Below are 15,197 nucleotides of genomic sequence, written 5' to 3' on the forward strand. Positions count from 1 at the left end.
TCTTCACCTCGGCCACACATCCATTGACTATGTAACCACACACAAGTACTTGGGAGTCATCTTTGACTCCAAACTTTCATTCCAGATGGAGGTTAACCACCTCTGAGAACGAACAAAACTCCGCCTTAATGCCCTGCGATCCTTGGCAGGAAAGGGAAAGGGTGCCTCGTACAGAGTCCGCCGTTTATTTTACATTCAAACTATACGAGCAATAGTGGACTATGCGGCGCCAGTACTTCCATCCCTCAAGGAACCACAATTAGTCAAACTGGAAGTCATCCAGAACAATGCCATGCACATCATGACTGGTTCACCCATGTGGACCAGACTGTGCAATCTCCGCATGGAATGCGATCTTGAATCCTTACACCTTCACATACAAGCAAGGGTGGTGGGCCTGGCAGCCAAACTAGTTCATAATGCTTCTCCCCTCCCCCTCCTGCCACGGCTTACAGCAGCAGCCAGCCTCCATCCGGACCTCCTAACAGACAGCTGGGTTCATAATGTAGCTCAAGCAATCCACATCTATGAGCCAGATGACTTCATATCACAGGCCCATGACACAACTGGCATCAATTACATCCCACAGCCTCCATGAAGTCCACCTCTACTCACACTCATTCTCACACACACACACTATCCAAAACTCAAACACCAACCTCATTGACGCGTCAAGAGGGCCTTAGACAAATTGCTGCCCTCACAGCCCCAGAGTCCATCACCTACTACACTGACGGTTTGGTAGCATCAATCAAAGCCGGAGCAGCCTTCATGTGCGGGAGCCGATCATTCGGCTTCCGTGTCACAGATGGTGCCTCCACCCTTCAGGCCGAACTGGCAGCTATCTCAGCTGCCCTCTCTGATGCACTGGACCACAGTCCAACAACTCCCACTATCATACACACAGACTCGGCTTCGGCCATTCACACCCTTCGCCAAAATGCTCACAAAGACAACATTCACCTAATATACAACATTCTCACCACCACCCAAGCTATCCGCAATGCTGGGGGATCGGTTACCATAAATTGGATCCCTAGTCACGTAGGCATTGCAGGCAACGAAAAGGCAGATCGAATAGCAAAACAAGCCCTAGAAAACCCCAGCATTGATTTTGTAATCTCAACGAGCCTATGCCAAGTCAAGCATGCCATTAAGACCAGGGCAGCCAAATTAAATAAAGAAGACCACTGCCTATATGTTGAAATGGGTTCCCCCTCGGCTAGATGGTACTCACTTGCCACGCGCTACAAACCACTGCCAATCACAACTAGATCCAACCTTACGATGCTCAATCGTCTGCGCCGCCTTCGCCTGGGCTATAAATGCTACGATGAGATGGTTCAAGATGATGAAACCCCTGAACCTGCATGTGAACACTGCCAGGAGGCTCCACTTTATCCCCTCCTGCACTATCTTCTCAGATGCCCAGCCACATCCCACATCAGGAAACGACCTCTTCCTAATCCAGACACTCCCAGAACTCACGAAGCAGCCAGATCCATAAATTCTTTACGTAATGCTGCAGCCTACGTTGTAGCCACGGCCCCACTTTCAGCACTGACTGAGGTGGTGCGCTCTGCACCTCCACCCACCTAACATGCATAGCCACTGATATGCAGAGTTTGTGTGTGTGTGTGTGTGTGTCTGTGCGAGTGTGCGTGCGAGCATGTGTGCATATGCATATATATATATACATGTGTGTATATATGTGCATATAGTTTTTAAAGTCAAGAGACTGCTCCTGTAGTCTTAATCACTTACTTGTCTCTGCTTAAATCACTGACTGGGCTAACATATGGCCCAGCCCCTTCCACTTCAACGAAGGGGAAATCTTAAACAAACAACAAACAGTGCAGGTGCACTCGCAGCCCACCTCACGCCGAGGCAACACCTCCACCGCTGTTCCCGGCGGGACCAGCTCTCCACAGCAGCCATTTCAGCTGAGGGTCGGGCCTGTCCTCTCCACCTACGGGAGTGCCCTGGTCAGCCCACCAGGAGGTTGAGGCTCGTCCGCCCTTTCCATGGCCGACCACCCTCCCTCCGCCACTACCTTGACCGGGGTTGTGCCTTTGTGTCCACCTGGACTGGGCCTTCCTCTCTACGCTTCCACCTGCTGCTGTGGAGAGCTGGAGCAAGAGAATGGGGGTTCAGGGCAGAGTTCGGGACGCTTCTATCTGAGCTTCGGCGCCCTCACCATCGGCGCCGTTTAGTCCAGCACACTCTCGTCCCTCTTTGCCCTCTGTGAACACCGAGCAGCCGGCCGCCAACCACCGCCTAGTCGTTTGGGGATTTCCACCTGAGCTTGCCGGCGCCCCTTCCATCGGCGCCGTGCAGTCTACCGCTCTCTCCCCCTCGCCTCGTTGATCATCGGGCTGTTGCCTCACCACCATCGCCTCGTTCCCTTCATCTGCCGTCCTTGCCCTGTCTGCCAGTCTGCCGTCCGTGCTTTGCTCCTTCATTGGAGCCGTTTTCTGCATTTTCCCTGACGGGCTCTCATGTTTGCCCGTTCCCCACCATGTGGTGGGGAGAATATTTTAACAACAACAACAACGCGCAGGTGACATCCTCCTCTTCAGTTCTGGCCCAGCTCTCGTGGTGAGTATCGTACCTCTTTTCCCCTGATCCTGAAAGGTGGCTAGACCTCCCCATAGACTTTCACAGTCAGTTTTTTTCTCTCGTGACGTGATCCAGTGCTTTTCACCATAGCCTTGCGTGCTCTTGTGTTCTTTGTGATATCAGCTGTTTTTCCGGCTGCCACTTAGAGTCCCTGCCGTAGTACTACGCCGAGCCCTGAAGGGGTACCATTAGGGTACTTCCACGAAGGAGGGCCTTAGAGGCCTGGTTATAGGAGGCGGCAAGGGTAGGCTTTCTGTTAGAGCTAGGGTTAGGAAAGTCCCTCACGGGGCAGTGTTGGGGTTCTCTCACGGCGCCGTATAGAGGGCGGGGAGTTAGGCCCCCCGGCACTGTAGGGAACCGCCGGATTTGCAGATGATAATTTATTTATTTTCTTGTTTCTCTCGTTGCTCTGTTAAGGTATATACGTAGATTCATGCTCATATATTCATGTATATTCGAAGTATACATGTGTGTATGAGTATGCACATGTGTGTATGCTAGAAAGAGGAATGGAATAACAACTGAATAAATAAATACTTCAATATATATATATATATATATATATATATATATATATATATATATATATATATATATATATATATATATATATATATATAATTATTTTTTTTTTTAACATGAGCGCGCCGGATCCTGCCCACGATACTGACCCAAGTGGTGACTCGTGTTCACCTCCATCACCTACAGGCACCAAGCCTAAGTCTCATTGCAAAAGGCCACGAATAACAGGGCCAGAATATGGTGCTGACGACCTCTTCCTCAACATGGACACCGAAGACGTCTCCCCTACTGACTCAGACCTCACAGCAACGACGTCAAGCTAACTCCTCCTGACAACTTGACTTCTCAGACAGATCCTACCATGCCCCAGCCACCAAGACCAAAGTCACGGTGACTGACGACGACGGCTTCACTGTAGTACAGAAAAAGAAAAATCGGAAAAGAATTACCAACCTTGCTGATGAGCCAGCCACATCCTCCTGCAATACAGACCGCCCCACCACACCCACAAACTCACGTTCATCTCCACAGCACGTTCCTCAGCCACCTAACACTACCAGTACACTCTCTCTTCCCCCCTCCAAGCCTCCTGCGTTCCTTGTCACCAACAATGATGCCTTCCCCACCGCTTATGACACTGTGATCGCCTTAGAGACTGAGCTGCCTCATCTCAAGTTCAAATTGGAGGCAACACGGAACCAAAACATGATCCTGGTTCCTCTCGATGAAGACACCTTCCACACATTAGACTCTCTCACCTCTGTGGCAGGCAAACCTATCTGCCTGAAAAAACTTGACCCCAACCTGTCCACCAGAAAAGCCATCCTTCAAAATTACCCTGTAAATTTTCCCCCGCAAGCCGTAAAAAACAACGACCACTTGGAGCAAGCCACGAGATGCGAGGTAGGGGGAGCACCCACCAGGCAGGTGCTAGTCACCCTCAGAGACCCCATCCCAACAGCACTCGACTTACAGTCATGGGGCACCTACACTATCCGCCCATACACCCTGGAACCTCTCAGGTGCTTCAACTGCCAGCGCTACGGTCACCACCAGTCAAGATGCACTCGCCCCCCAACATGCGGTGTGCAGCGGTCGTCATGCCACACAGGAATGCATCACAAAGTTAAAGGCCAAGCAGCCGGTACTGTCAAAATGCCCCAACTGCCAGCTCCCTCACCATGCCTGGAACAAACTATGCCCAGCACGCAAAGACTTTGTGCAGAAGGGCATAGTAAGAGAGCACCGTTGGATCCAGGCACGGACTGCAATGACACCAGCACCACCAGGGACCTTCACATTGGGACAACAATGCGTATCACAGCCCACAACACGGCAACCACCAGCTCCAGAAGAGTTCCCCCCTCTATCTCCAAGCAAACACACGCCTCAAGTGGTACCTCCACCTCCATCCAGACCCACTCCCACTGCCACATCACACACCACAGTACAACCACCACAACCTACACGTCCAAGAGTTCACTCCATCTCGACCCAAACAGTGCCAGATGCAGCCACACAAACCTCTCTACTAGCTCCCACACTTCCTCCAGGATATGTCATACTGAACAGGGACCAACTAGCCTGCTTTGCTCAGCAAATAGCAGATCACATCACCACCTGGATGGGCAAGGAGCTAGGCATGCCCATCCCCAGCCCAGAGGGAATCCAACGTGTGTACGTTTGTACACAAATCACTAGACCAGTTTGCAAACAACCCACAGCCAACACAAACAGAGATGCCACCGCCACCCACAACCCCCACCACTGCTCCGATTCACACACAACACAGCAAACAGAGGGGAAAAGAGGAACAACAGAGCTGCTCACGTTCACGCAAAAAGTCCCAAGAACGCTCACAAACACCTCACCCACAGCCACGCAGCCATGCCAACACCACAGACAAACAGCCAGACAAAGCACACCAGCAGTCCCCAGCACCACCATACACGGACACACACAGGACGAGATCATGATCCCCCATCCCAACGTATCCAGACATGGACGACTAACACACATTCCCTCACCCACTTCATCACAGACAACCCACACACACACAAGCACTCCGCATTTTACAGTGGAACGTCTATGGGACTACTCCCAAGCGCCTCCTACTAGAAGAGGCGGCCCATAGAGACCATTAAGACATCCTCCTCCTCCAGGAAACACTCCTAAAACCGAACAGGCAGCTCCGATTGCGAGGCTTCACCACCTTCCTCCTCCCCAGCACTCCAGGCGGCCCCAGAGGCTGTGCCATTCTCGTTCGAAGCCATATACCTGCCACAGCTATTGATCCACCACCAGACTGTGGCGAAGGTGTTGAGGTCCAAGGAGTCGATATAACCCTAGCAGATGGCCACCTACAACTATTTAATATTTACCGCCACCCTACAGCCGACATTAACCTTGGGGAGGTAGCCACTCTCTCCACAACTAATCAGCTCTTCATTGGTGGCGATCTTAATGCCCATCATCCCAGCTTAGGCTCTAGGTCCCCTACCAACGCAGCTGGATGCCATATTTCAGAGCTACTGGAGGAGGTGCCAGAGATCATACTCCTCTATGACCCATCCACACCAACACATGTACGTGGAAGCAGGCTAGATCTCTCTTTTGTGTCGTCTGGCTTAGCCCCCCTCACTACCTGGAGGCTACATCCCACCCTAACATCAGACCACCATGCTATAATAACCACTATCAAGGTTGCTCCACTCCCTACGCCTTCTGGGCCCCCACCAAGGTGGAATACCAAGAGGGCAGACTGGCCTAAATTCACCACCACACTGGAAGATACAGCAACTTTAAACGCTCCAGTAAATCTGGAGGAACATGCCGCCCTCCTCACAGACGCCTTCAGTGCAGCAGCAGGCTCCTCTATCCCAAAAACTGCCCCCCCAAAGGCTTACCATACAGACCATTGGTTCTACTGTGACAGGGTGAAGGAACTAAACAGACGCCTTAACAGAGCCAATTAAGATCCATAGAGCCAACCCCACAGCTAACAGCCTAGCCCACCTCCAGACCGTCGTCAGGCATTCTACAGCGGAGAAAACAGACATTAAGGAGCAAAAGTGGCTGGAGTGGTGTCAGTCCCTTGGTGCTCAATCAAGACTGGGGAGCATTTGGAAAAAATTGAGAGCTGTTTCCAATCCTCTGCCACCTCGTCCCCCCTCTCACCCCGACCCACAGGGAGAGGCTGAAAGGCTGGCAGCTACGAGTACATTTGCCCAGAGGACCTCACCCACACAGCTTCCAGAAGACACCAGACATAAGCAGGAAGCCCTACACCAGACCAGGACGGATCTTATAAACATGTGCAAGGCCACCCCAGCTGACTCTGATCATCTATTCACTATGCATGAGCTTGATCAAGCCTTGAAAACAAGCACTGACACTGCCCCAGGCCCAGATGGTATGACCTATTCCATGCTCACACACGCTGGGCCCACAGCAAGATCCGCCTTCCTAGACTTGTTAAATCACTCCTGGTTTATGGGCAAACTTCCTGACCAATGGAAGACTGCCACCATTCACCCCATCCCCAAACCACCTGATCCCACATCCTTTAGACCCATCTCCCATCTCAGCTGCTTAAGTAAAACTGTTGAGAGGATGGTGCTTGGGCGCCTCAACTGGATTCTGCCCTCACCCCACAGCCACATCTTTGCTTACACCAGAGGCAGTGGGACGGCTGAGTGCCTGAGCTCCTTCCTCTCGGAGTTGCATGGAGGAAGAGGCCTGGCCATTTTTATAGACCTGGAAAAGGCCTTCGAGCTGGCATGCCCGAGGGCCATCCTTGCAACCCTAGCAAGCAGGGAAGTCAAGGGTCGCCTCGTGTGCTGGCTCGAGAGCTTCTTCCAGGGCCGACGGGCAGCAGTACGATTTCAGGGGCACACGTCATCAGAACACTGCCACATCAACGGAACCCCACAAGGCAGCATTCTCAGCCCCACACTTTTTAACGCCCTAATAAACTGCCTCCTACAGGTGGACCTAGGCCCTGGAGCCCGACTCCTCTGTTATGCTGATGATATAACTCTGGTAGTCCACGGAGGCCCACATCACGCAAAAGCCCAGAGGGCTCTGACAAGACTCCACCTAAAATGTACGGAGCTGGGACTCAAAATCAACCCAAATAAAACCAAGGCTCTTCCCTTCCTCATAAACCCACCTAAAGACAAACTCCACCTCGGCGACACAGCCATCAATTATGTTCCCACACACAAGTACCTGGGAGTCATCTTTGACTCCAAACTTTCCGAATGGAGGTGAACCACCTCCGAGAAAGAACAAAGCTTCACCTTAATGCTCTGCGATCCTTGGCAGGAAAGGGAAGGGGTGCCACATACAAAGTCCTCCGTCTATTCTACATCCAGACCATAAGAGCAATAGTGGACTATGCGGCGCCAGTAATACCGTCCCTTGATGAGCCACAATTGGCCAAACTGGAAGTCATCCAGAACAGTGCCATGCACACCATGACTGGTTCACCCATGTGGACCAGATTATGCAATCTCCGCATGGAATGTCACCTTGAATCCTTGCACCTTCGCATACAAGCAAGGGTGGCGGGCCTGGCAGCCAAACTAGCCCACAATGCTTCCCCCCTTCCCCTACTGCCATGGCTCACAGCAGCAGCCAGCCTCCACCAGGACTTACTCACAAATAGCTGGGTTCATAATGTAGCTCAAGCCATCCACATCTATGATCGAGCCATCCACATATATGAACTGGATAACTTTATAACACAAGCCAATAACACACCTGCCACCAACTTCATACCCCAGCCTCCTTGGAGTCCAACCCTACTCACGCTCATTCTCACGCACACACTATCCAAAAAACAAACGCCAACCCAATTGCTGCGTCAAGAGAGCCTCAGACAAATTGCCACCCACACAATCCCACAGTCCAATACGTACTACACCGACGGTTCTGTCACACCAACCAAAGCCGGAGGAGCTTTTGTGTGCAGGGACAGATTTTTTGGCTTCCGTGTCACAGATGGTGTCTCCACCCTCCAGGCCGGGCTGGCAGCCATCTCAGCTGCTCTCTCTGACGCCCTAGAGCACAACCCCACTACTCCCACTATCATACACATAGACTCTGCTTCGGCTATTCATACTCTTCGCCAACAAACTCACAAAGACAACATTCACTTAATACATGACATTCTCACCACCTCACAAGGTATCCGCTATGCTGGAGGATCGATTATTATAAATTGGATCCCAAGTCATGTAGGCATCGTGGGAAACGAGAAGGCAGATCTCACAGCAAAACACGCCCTAGAAAAACCGAGCATCGATTTCGTCATCACAAAAACCCTAAGCCAAGTCAAGCAAGGCATTAGAGAAGTGTTGTTGTTGTTGGGATATTCGCCTCACCATATATGGTGGGGACACGAGCAAACAAGAGAGCCCATCAGAGGTGCGCATGAGGCACAAACTTGAATTATTGAGGGGGAGGGTAGTCCCTGACCGTTTGGAGTAGAATATTGAGGGGAGCGTGGGCGACAATGCCAGCAGCATCCATAGAGTCATCTCCAGACCGTGCCGGTGCTGAGTCAGGTTGAGGCCTAAGCCTGGTAGTGGCAGGGCAGTGAAGCAGATAGTGAATGAGCGGCTCCATGGATCGGGCTAGACTGTGGGTACACGGGTCTGGCTCTGCACCAATAATCTGCTTATAGCCTGGGAACCCCAGATGCAAGCGCCTGAGCCTCACTAGAAGGTAATTAGGTGTACTTGGAGGAGGTGACAGCAGGGAATAGGAGGTGGCAGTGGCATACCAGGTAGCAGAGCGAGAGCCCTCCGTTACCCAAAGCCGTTGATCCTCTATGGATTGCCCGCCGATGGTAGCATTTAGAGTGTGGATGAGGTGAGATGGGCCAGGGCACAGTGGAAATGTTATATCAGGGAGAGAGCAAGCTGCTCGTGCTGCACCATCCGCAAGCTCATTGCCGCGGATACCAACATGTCCAGGGAGCCAGTGGAGGATGATATTTGCACCCCTGCAAACAAGAAGGGATGCAAATGTATAAATAGCCATGAGAAGAAAGATATTGTCCCGGAGGGAAAATGAGCGGAGTCTTTGCAGGGAGGAAAGAGAGTCAGTATGAATAATGACTCGGTGGCGATGATGGTGATGGGCATGTCGCAAGGCACCCAAGATGGCAGCAGGCTCTGCTTGGAAAGCTGAGACACCCTGGGAGAGTCGCCAAGATTCTACCAGTGGGCCAGAAACAAAGGCCGCCCCAGCAGAGCCATCAGATGAAACTGAGCCATCAGTGAAGTAGACAGCCGAGTCCGGTAAGGCTAGAGTCACTACTCAGTTTAGACCCTCCTGACGGAGGAGTGCAGGAAAGGAGGAGCGAGGTTTAGCCTCCGAGGGACCAAATGTGAAAAAGCGGGGGATCCAATGGTGGTGGTTCCGCGTATCCCGGAAAGGGGGAGTCAGGATCCTGAGAGAGGCTCTCAGCAACTCCCAACCCATGAACAATGGCAGCTGTATTGCGGGCCCAGTCACGCTGAGGGGCCTGTGCAGGTGGTCGACACATGAGCCGTTTTAAGAGTGCCAAGACAGACAGGTGGGGCCGGCACTGCACCAGCTGTAGAGTGATGAGCACCACTCGTAGTGCAATACGACGTGCCAGAGATGGCAAACCACCCTCCATTCGCAGATTAACAACCCGGGTCCAACGTGGAGCGCCCAGCATGACACGGAGGGCATCGTCCTGGATGACCTGCAGAGATCGAGATACTGGTGGAGTGAGGCCAGTCAGACAGATGGTGCTGTAGTCCACCAGAGATCGGATGGCATGAATATAAAAAGTCCGGAGGACAGAAAATGATGCCCCCAAACTCCGCCTGGAGAGATATCTAAGAGCAGCCATTCGGGTGGAAGCACGTTCCCTCAGATACCGAACGTGACAAGCAAAGGTGAGACCCCCATCTAGCCAGACCCCCAGATACTGGTGTACGGTGACCAGGGAGAGCTGATGACCTCCGAGCAGCAGTGGAAAGTCGGGGGGGCGGAGGCCAAAAGGCAGACGCTTCGTCTTGGCGAAGTTGATCTTTAGCCCTAGCTCGGTGCACTTGGCATGCAGCCGAGAAAGGGCCGAGTCCGCCTGTGTGAAGCAGTCTCTCCTCGTAAAGACGAGGACCAGATCGTCAGCATAGTAGAGAAGAGTTATGCCAGGCCCATATTCCACAGTTAGGAGCTCCTCCATCAGGACGTTAAAGAGGAGAGGGCTCAAAACGCTTCCCTGGGGGGTGCCATTAGGATGAGGATGAAAAGGGGAGAGGTGCCCCTGAAAGCGGACCCCCGCAGTGCATTCCCGGAAAAAGTCCCGGACCCAGGATATGAGCCTGCCCCCTACTCCCCTGGCCGCAAGAGCCGCCAAGATAACAGTGAGGTTTGCCAGTTCGAAGGCCTTCTCGAGGTTGAGGAAGATGGCCATCCCCAGTCCGCCCCTCAGCTCCCCAAGGAATGACGCAAGGCAGTGGGTGGCATTCCTGCCTGGATGATAGGCATAAATCCTTGGGTGCAGCGGTCCCAGCCGCCAAGCAAGATGTGCCCGTACAACCCTCTCAGCTGTCTTAGCAATGCAACTGAGCAGGGAGATGGGGCGCATGGTAGTGGGATCACGAGGCTTCGGAATCGGGTGGATGACCACCATCATCCACGACCTAGGTAGACGCCCCTCAGACCACGAGAGGTTGAGCAGATCAAGCAGACGCTCTCTACCACAATCTCCGGCATGTGATAAAATGGAGTACCTGACCCCTTCGAGCCCTGGCACAGTGTCCTCCCGGTGCCTCAGCGCTTTCTGAAGCTCTCCGCTGGTGATTGGACGGTCAGCAGGGTCAGGTGTATCACACGCTGTCTGAATAGCTGCAATGCGAGGGGCGGACAGCTGCACCTGTAAGGCTGTGATGGACTGCGGGAGATTGGAAGAGGCTGAGCGGTCAGCGAAATGCTGGGCAAGACGGCTGGCCTCAGCGGCAGGGTCAGGGTGGGAGGGCGGATGAGGAGGACGTGGATCAGAGATGGACCTGATTCTCCCCCACATCTCGTGGAGAGTGGAGTGAGAATCTAGGGTACGACACCATCTGATCCACGCCTCCTCTTTAAGGCGACGCTTTTCAGAGACCACATGCCGAGTGACAGCAACCAGGTACCAGCGGTGCGGAGATGTCTGGCGCCGCCGGTACTGCTTGCGTGCTGCATTGAGCCTCCGGTTCAATTCCCTGACCCTGTCGCAGTAAAACCAGCCATCCCAGTAGCATCTCGCCGAGTGCCACTGCAGTGGAATGGCAAGAGAGGCAGCTTGCGAAAAAATATTTGCTGTTTGATCCGCCCAGCTCTCAAGGTCTGAGGCAGGAGAAGATGTTGCAAAGGCCGCCGTGAGAGCACGTTCAAAGGCCACCCAATCCGTCTTGCGTAGATCCCACCGTGGTGTGGGAGGCGGGGGAGGCGGGAGGGGGGCGAGAGGCAAACCGACAAGAAAAGTGAAGTGGTCACTCGCAAGGTGGGGGTGGAGTGACCATGACGCCAGGCCTGACAGTGGGGCTGAAACAAAGGAGAGGTCGAAGCGACCTCCCTCAGTATGGGTGGGCTCTGTCATGTCGTTTAAGAGGGAGACACCACCCATCTCCTCCAGAAGTAAAGAAATGTGCTGTCCTGCTTCATTGGACTGAAGAGGCGATGATAGAAGGGCGTGGTGGGCGTTAAAGTCACCCCCTATATACACGGCTCCCCTGGCAGCCTGGGAGAACAGATCACCCAACTCCAGGGTGTCTCTCTGGCTCCGGTATACATTATATACCGTCAGGGGTGACGTTGCCAGGTGAAGAACCATGCCCTGGACCTCCACATCAGATCCACGGAAAGGAGGAGGGTCACAATCTGTGCATGCAATGTGGTCCTGGACCAGAATGGCACACCCTTGTGTGACGCCACGAACATACGGGAGGAGATGGGTGGTGTAACCCGAGAGACGAAAAGTGGAACTATCCGGGAGCAGGGTTTCTTGCAGTAGGATGACATGGGGGCGGTCCCTGTTGGCCGCCTCCTGCAGAAGCGGGAGCTTGTGCCGTGCTCCTAAACAGTTCCACTGAAGGAGTCGAAGGGGGGAGCCGTCCCGCCGTCCGGAGACAGAAAGAGATGGACGTCCTTCAGCAACGGAGGTGAGGCCATGGCCGTCGACGGTGCCATGACGGGCGTCAGTTGTTGCTCTGGAAGGGGGCGAGGCCGACTCTGCTGAGGGGTGGAAGACAGGGCAGCGGCCTTCCTGGGCTTGGCTCGCTTGAAAGAGCGAGCCGGCTTCCGTGGGGGAGTCTGTGGTCCCCCTGTAGAGCGAGCTGGACTTCGAGGGGCAGGACGAGTGTCGAGACCATTCAGCTTCTTGGCGATTGCGCAATCGACGATGCGATCGGCTGCAGAGGCGATTGAGGCCACCTTGAGAGTGATTCCCAGTTTGAGTGACACTGCTTGGGCAACGGCCACTGCAATCTGTGAACCCAGGTCCCGCAGATCCTCCGCCGTGAACGCGAGGACCGGTGAAGCAGGAGCAGTGGGTGGACTGGGCGTGGAGCCAGGTACTGGTGGCGGAATTGTCAGTGGCTGACTGGATGCTACAGTGGGAAGTGGTGGCGAGACAGGCGGCTGTTGGCGGTGGACCTCTGCTGTGGTCTGGTCCACTGTAAGAGCTGAGGGCAATGGAGGGAACTCCTGGTCGCTGAGGGGTGGTGAGCGCTGAATGAGAGGGCGGCGCTGTTGTCCCCAGATGAAAGTGGCGGGGGGAGCTGGAGTGGCGCTGGTGGCCTGGGTCTCTTGCACAAAAGCAACCTGCCTCTCTCGACCTTGGTTCACTCGAACCCTCGCGGGGCAACTGCGGTGCCAGGCGTGGTGTCGTCCTGAGCAATTGAGGCACTTGGCCGCAATTGGTTGCTTTGCCTTGAACCGCTGCAGGCACTGGTCCGTATCGTGGGTGCCACTGCACATGCCACAGATGACGGGGCAGTTGCAGGTGGCACAGTGGTGCCCGTAGCGTTGGCACCGGTAGCAGCGCAGCGGTTCCGGCGTGAAGGGGCGGAGATGGAAAGCTCCCCAATTGCCCAGGTCAAGGGATGGCACGAGAGGCCCCCGCAGAGTCACACAGACCTGCAGTGTTTCCTCTCTGGTTTGCTGGTTTTGACAGCGTTCTGCTGCCTCTACAAGAGGATGCCTTAAGAGGATATCCACCGGCATACGCCAAGGATATCTCATAACTGTCGCCCTTGTAGTTTGAGCGCCCTGCGAGAGCTCCACGAGCTTGACAAATGGGGTGTCCTCTTCCACCACTGTCTTCAGGCGCAGATATGACTCCTCGGTAGGATCAGCACACAGCTGTCGTCGCGGCCGTATCGAGTCATACCCACGAGGCCCAGCAGGTGTTTCTCTAAGGCCGCTACTGCATCGTAGCTCGTGCTGAACCCCTCCTCGAGGGGAACGCGAAAGGCTGGGAAGGACGAGCGAGGAGGTGGAGGAGGCACAACCGAGACTGAGGGGCGATGAGCAGAGATAGGCTGCCGTGGCGCCAAAGTCCTGGATGCAGGAGGAATGGTGTTTCCCTGCGGCGCTCGCCGTGGTTTGCACGCCACAGTTATAAAGCCGTCAGCGTCCTCAGTCCTAGCAGCAGGGGCAGCTCCAGCAGGAGAATGGTCGACAGAGGGTGCCTGTGCAACACAGGCTCCATTGCATGGAGATGGCATGGCAGTGGTAAGGGCCTGGCGGCGTGGGCATTCAGCAGTAGAGGCAGCTGTGGGGGCATCAGCAGAGGGCGTGTTATTAGGGATGAGAAGCAGAGCCGAAACAGCTTCCTCCATAGCCTCATGGACATGTGCAACCTTAGCTGCCCGTGCCAAAGTGGGAAGGGGGGCTGAAGCAACAGCCCTCACGCGGGGGACCTGCCCTTTAGGGCGACAAGAAGCAGAGGAGGCAGAGACGTCACCAGACGTCGACGAGTGAGAGCTCGCATCTGAGAGACGCCACTCTCGCTTCGCGCCTGGCGTGGCAGCATGGCGAGTTGTCCTCTGCTGTGACTGGGATTGGCGCGGTGGCCCTGTAGGCCTGGGGATCTGGATCCGTCTCATGTCCCTGAGAGACAGTCACACAATCACACAAAAATGCCACTCACACAGACACCCAAACAGATACACCAGCACTCACTCTGAAAAAAACAATAAACTTAAGAAAAAGCCGGCAGGTCCCTACAGTGACGGGCTACCTATGCTCCCCACCCTCTAAAGGGCGACGTGGGAGGCCCCGCCACTGCCTCTTTTGGGTCTTCCCTAATCTATCAGAGCCGCTCTCTGCGCTTTCTATAACCAGGCCCTAATGGCCCCCCCTCATGGAACTGCCCTAACGACAGCCCTTCAGGGTTCGGCTTCGTACCACGCAGAGAGACACTAACGGCGGCCGGAAAAACACACACACACACACACACACACACACACACACACACACACACATGCAAACACACTCACAAAACACCCACACACTCACACACACAAGCTCGCAAGGCTATCTGTCAGAGACAGAGTCCACCCAGAAGCAGGAAAAAAAAATGAGAAAAATCGCCTAAGTAAATTAGGCTAAGTCCTGCAAGGGCCAAAAACAGGAAAAACTCCCGAAAAAGCTTCCTCAGTAACTGAGGCACAGTCCAACACTCGAGAGAGACTGGCAAGAGGTCTGCTCATCACGAGAGCTAGGCAGGGAGTCCCCATTAGAGAAAGGGCAGCCAGATTAAATAAGGATGACCACCGCCTATATGTCTAACTGCGTTCCCCCTCCACTAGATGGTATGCACTTGCCACACGCTACAAGCCACTACCACCTACCACTAGATCCAACCTTAACATGCTCACTCGTCTGCGCCGCCTTCGCCTGGGATATAAATGCTGCAGCGAAATCATCGACGATGACGAAGCCCCTGAATCTGAATGTCAGCACTGTCAAGCACTACACTCTACCCCCTCCTGCACTACCTTCTCAGATGCCCAGCCACCTCACGC

The 15,197-nt window shown here is 54.1% G+C and overlaps 1 protein-coding gene across 1 annotated transcript; it reads left to right on the plus strand.

The window, feature by feature from the left end:
• The first annotated feature begins 594 nt into the window (after positions 1-594).
• On the plus strand, positions 595-1,599 carry LOC145400170 (uncharacterized). Its single transcript, XM_080272684.1, has one exon. The coding sequence runs from the start codon at positions 595-597 to the stop codon at positions 1,597-1,599; it is 1,005 nt and encodes a 334-aa protein (XP_080128810.1).
• The last annotated feature ends 13,598 nt before the right edge of the window (positions 1,600-15,197 follow it).

This window comes from Coenobita brevimanus, chromosome 51 (genome assembly GCF_032717465.1).
Source record: "Coenobita brevimanus isolate Jiangsu-jjx chromosome 51, ASM3271746v2, whole genome shotgun sequence".
NCBI lineage: Eukaryota > Metazoa > Arthropoda > Malacostraca > Decapoda > Coenobitidae > Coenobita > Coenobita brevimanus.